Source organism: Mastigoproctus giganteus, chromosome 1, assembly GCF_048544385.1.
Source record: "Mastigoproctus giganteus isolate SK-2022 chromosome 1, ASM4854438v1, whole genome shotgun sequence".
Lineage (NCBI taxonomy): Eukaryota > Metazoa > Arthropoda > Arachnida > Uropygi > Thelyphonidae > Mastigoproctus > Mastigoproctus giganteus.
The window spans coordinates 84,459,777-84,465,092 of NC_143575.1; the positions used below are offsets into that span (position 1 = coordinate 84,459,777).

General features: G+C 39.2%; 1 protein-coding gene across 1 annotated transcript; it reads left to right on the forward strand.

Moving 5' to 3' along the window:
* Nucleotides 1-529: 529 nt before the first annotated feature.
* On the forward strand, nt 530-3,706 carry LOC150090953 (uncharacterized). Its single transcript, XM_090380830.1, has 3 exons — nt 530-623; nt 778-964; nt 3,399-3,706. The coding sequence occupies exons 1-3, from the start codon at nt 615-617 to the stop codon at nt 3,509-3,511; spliced, it is 309 nt and encodes a 102-aa protein (XP_090236956.1). The 5' UTR covers nt 530-614; the 3' UTR covers nt 3,512-3,706.
* The last annotated feature ends 1,610 nt before the right edge of the window (nt 3,707-5,316 follow it).

The window sequence follows — 5,316 nt, forward strand, 5'->3', positions numbered from 1 at the left end:
TTCACCGATATTATTGCAGATTCTTGGAGAGACCCTAATAAAACAATACTCTTTGCCTTCCTAAATAACAGAGGAATATACTATAAAATATAACAGGTATTACAATAAAGTTAGTATTTCCTATTAACCATTAGAAAGACACCATATGGCCCTAGCAGCTTATGTTTCGTTAAATTTCATAACAACAACAACAACTCCCAAATCTTTACACGGAAATTGCAGTTTTCATTCCAAATGTAAAAGACAAAGAACTTCTTTGAATTCTAAATTAGATAACGCACATTTCACCTCCTTCTAAGAAGTGAAACTTTCCTCTTTCTCCCCCCCTTCATTGGAGCATCATTTCATTTCTCTTCCAGCTATTATTCTCTACGTATATTATATTCGTGGTATTTCTTGTTTGTTTGTTTGTTCAGTAGCAGTCCTATTTATACCGAGCCATTCTAATGGTCACGCATTTCTCACGCAAACTTTTCATCTTTTGAAATGACGTCAGAGTGTTTCATTTATCGAGGTCAGACAATTGATGGTGTTGTGTATAAATGCAAGGCACAAATTCTAGATTCCACTAACCCTTCAGACTCTCACTCTGCTAGACAGTTTTCAGATCACCAATGGCTAAAGTAAGTGGTAGGGATCTCTCTTGGACACTCTTTCGTGCCTACATCTGTTTGTGTATTATGATTTCTCTATAAGTTATTTTAAATGGTAGTTTATTAGACATGTTGATTAATTCGGTATAGTATGCTGGTGTTTTATTCTCATTTTCTTGAACAGGTTTTGTTTGCGACATTCTTTGCTGCTCTCGTGGCTTTCAGCAACATCCAAGCTCATCATCCTTGTCACGAAAAGTGTCGCCCAGTAACACAGGCCGAATGCGATTCGCTATCAGGGTGGAAATTTCATCCGGAAGCGGAAAACGAGTGCCCTCGCCACTGCTGCGCAGTATGCTACAAAACTGTTGGTAAGTGTTCGACACTCATTGCTGACGTCCTCTCTGCGTGCTTTACAAAAAGTTGCGCAATGCCAAGTTTTTATTTTCTGTTAGTAACAACTTTGTTTTAAGGCAGCTTGGTCATACCAGTTTGTACAGTTTCATATTCGAACTGCTAATATTACGCTTATTATAATTGCGGTAATTATTTTAATAATATTAGTTAAAGATAAATAAAATAATAATTTCGTTGGCATTATTATTATTCGAAATTATAACGTACATGTAACTCAGACAATACTCTTCATTTTAAATTGGCCTCGTGCTGTTGTTCGCTTTTATTTTTAATCCTTTTTAAAATTCTGTCTGCATTCAGACGTCTGCTTTACACGTGTCGATGTTGAAATTACTGTACTTTATTATTATTATAATTTTGTGTTTCTAACGTTACCTGTACTCGTATCAGTTTTAATTTCTAGCTGTCAGAGGCAGCATTGAACTTGACCTTGGCACAATTATGGATTTAGCGTGAGAAGCCCCGTGAACTAGTATTTGGTTTCATCATTTTATTTTTATTTAAATCAGTTTGAAGTGGACACCTCACTGAAACCATAATGGCTTGTCATACGTGCCCAACTGAATGGTAGGTCACAGATCAAAATACAGCTGTTTTCAAAGAGTTCACAATGAGGAAGTTGTAGCCAAACTGTCTAGTTAGCCTTCTTTTAACTACTCTTTGATCTCGTTTGGCTTATTTGACCATGCAACATCGGAATTAATTAAATGTTCATTTGTCCTACCAAATATAAATATACACTGCCCTACCATTAAAATCCGGACACCTACCTTTAGACAAAAAAAAGCTTTTATTGTGTCATTTAATATTTTGTGGTGAAACCTTTTGCTTTTATGACTGCTTTCAATCTTCGCTGCATACTCTCAACCAGCTTTTTATAAATGTCAGGTGATATGTTCTTCCACTCAGCCACCAGTTCGACCTTGTCCTTCGGGCCATCTTTACGTGCTCGTACCCAACGATCGAATACACCCCAAAGATGCTCGATATGGTTCAGATCAGTACTCTGGGCTGGTCAATCCAACTTTTCCACACTCATGTCCTCAAATCACTCTGTTTCGACCTGGGCAGTATGGCATGGCGCGTTGTCTTGCTGATACAGGTATGCGCATTCACCGAAGTATTGCCGTAATGTTGGAAGTGCATAATTGTCCAGGGTGTCCTGGTACTGCTCAGCATTCATGGTTTTGTCGATAACGACTAATCGGCCCAAGCCAAACCATGAAAGAAGCCCCATATCATGACACTGCCTCTACCATACTTCATTTTTCGGATGATACAATCAAGAAGGAACTGTTCCCTTGGCATTCGCCACACCCAGGAACGGCCATCAGACAAGTAGAGTGTGAATCTCGACTCGTCTGCCCATAGGACTGTTTTCCACTGCTTACGGTCCAGGATTCGCTCTCCTTACACCACACCATTTTAATCGCCGTCTAACAATTGTAGAGGTGATCAATGGCTTGTGAACAGCTCCACGACCATTTTAACCCATATCATGGAGTGTTCTTCGTATTGTACTAGTGCTGACATTAGTCCCAATATTCTCACAGAGGGTTTGTGTGACTTGAGACAATGGAAAATTACAATTTGCATCTACAGTTCTTCGCAGAATTCTCTTGTCCCGTTCTGTTAATTTTCGGGGTTTACCAGGCCGTTTTTTTGCAGATTCAGTCCAATTCCTCTTCCATTTGCATATGACGTCATTAACTGTTTCAAACCTAGGGATCCCGAGAGTGACTGCGATGTCTCGTACAGAACGCTTGCTTATGTGGCATCCTACTATCATTCCACGTTGAAAGTCTGTTGAATGCGTCACCTTGCGTGCCCACTTTTGCAATTCTGTTCGAAGCCCAGTGTGCATATTCATAGGAGGTCTGAGACGTGTTGCATGAATAGTACCTGTTTCCCCATCCATGGAGGGGTGTCCGGATATTAATGGTAGGACAGTGTAGTGGTGTATTGTTGTTAAGCGACAAATTCCCTTCATGGCAGAAAATGCCAGGGGATAAATAAACTTTCTGTGTACTAACCGTAGCATAAGCTTTATATGTATAATACAAATATCACAATACAAGAAATCGCTAGAGGCCAGTATATGTGGAAACCAGCATTTGAACGCTTTCCATTTTATGACAACATTAAGCAATACATGTAAAGCGAGTTTCTAGTACAATATTTGTATTGAAATTATTGCCTCATTCGTCACAGTTGTTGGCGTTGGAGAGAAAACAAACTCAGGATGTTTTTACTGAGTTTTGGAGAATTAAAATTATATTTGCGGTTTCCGTTTAAATTCAACTGCTTTGTTCATATATTTATTCGTCATATTTAAAAGGAAACGGGCTGATATTTATAATTGTTATTTTTCTTCTCTTTATCGCAAAGGTCCAAACGAGCCTTGTAATGACACTTTCTCCGATGTATCGAATGGTTTCGCTGTTGTGTGTCAGCCAAACTACTACTGTGATCACTCCACGGACACCTGCAAGCCAGTGTAAGGCAACAGCCTGATGCGAATATGGTACGAGGAATGATGCTCCATTCTCCGAAGTCGAAGTTCTAAAATGGAATCCCATGAACTCCCGTCCTAATCACTCCCTATTGTGTTGTGCTTCTCAATGTTCCTGAAAGGAAGAAACTGCATCCATAAAAACTACATGAACTGTATTAAGGCCAGTTAAGTAACTGGGCCATTTACTGTACGTATTTGGCTGCTTAATAAAGTGCTTTTTCATGAGAATGACCATTGTTATAATTTGTAATCTTGCACAGTAGGGCGGGTGGTAGACCACCCCCTGGTAAATTGGGTTCAAACTGCTTCGACGGCTGCGTCACCTACCAGCGACGGCCCCAACTAAAATCGGTTCATAATGCCATCACTCCAATGGCCTGCGTCTTAAAGGATCACATCCTCTTGGCCTGAAAGGCAATTTGTCATATTTTATTCAAAACTTCTTACAATAAAGATCCTTTCAAGTTCGTTATCGGGAACTCTCTCTAAAAACGTTTTCCAGGAAGAAGGAATCCAACAGGGTCTGTTCTCGGTGCCACCTTGTTGGCAAATAGAATAAATCACATAATTAAACCCATTCTGAAAACTGTTAATTCATAACTTTCGCCGACGATCTCACAGTTTCTTGTCATATTAAAAACATGAGTTATATTGAGCGACAACTGCAGTTATCAAACAATTGCATCCACACATGGATGACACAAAACATTATTAGGACTTCTCTTGGATAAGAAACTAACATTCCTTGATCACATTAAACAACTCAGGCTTTCTTGTTTAAAGAAATTAAACATTCTCAGAGTTCTTTCCGCAACAACTTGGGTAGCAGATCGATATACACTTCTCAAACTTTATCGATGTATAGTTCGTGCCAAACTAGATTATAGAGCAGCCGTTTACGACTCGGCGAAACCAAGTGCTTTGAAATGGTTAGACCCCATACAACACAATGCACTTCGTATAGCACTCGGAGCTTTTCGAACTTCACCTATACAAAGCGTTTATGCAGAATCCCATGAACCTTCATTAGAGCTTAGACGACAGAACTTGTTATTGCACTATGCCGTCAAGATAAAAATCTATCAGTGATCATCCAAATAGAGATTTTCTGTTTTCATATAACTGGGAAAACATATACCAAGCCCATCCACGGATGAATCGACCCGCCAACATTTTTTCAAGAAGAGCAATATCCTGAAGCTTGGCATCATGCAATAGTATTAGCTTTCCAAAAACCGAATAAAGATCAGAAGGACCCAAACAACTATCGACCGATAGCGCTCACTAGCTGCTTGAGCAAAGTTTTGGAGAAAATTATCAACAAACGATTAATCTGGTTTTTAGAAACAACCAACTGGTTAAGCAGTATGCAATGCGGGTTTAGAGGTAATAGATGCACCTTAGATCACCTCGTAAGAATAGAAACAGACATAAGAGATACATTTATAAGTTCAAAACATATGGTTACCATATTTTTTGATATAGAAAAGGCATATGATACAGCTTGGAGATACGGTATACTACAAGACATCCACGATACAGGCCTCAGAGGACATTTACCGCACTTCATCCAAAACTTTATGAAAAACAGAACATTTCAGGTCAGAGTACAGAACACCATGTCAAAAATATATAAACAAGAAGAAGGAGTCCCCCAGGGGTCTGTCCTCAGTGCTATACTATTCGTCATAAAAATAAATGGCATCACAAAACAACTTCCATCCACGGTGTCGCATGCACTATATGTAGATGACTTCAGTATATCGTATCAAGCACAGAATATGGGAACAA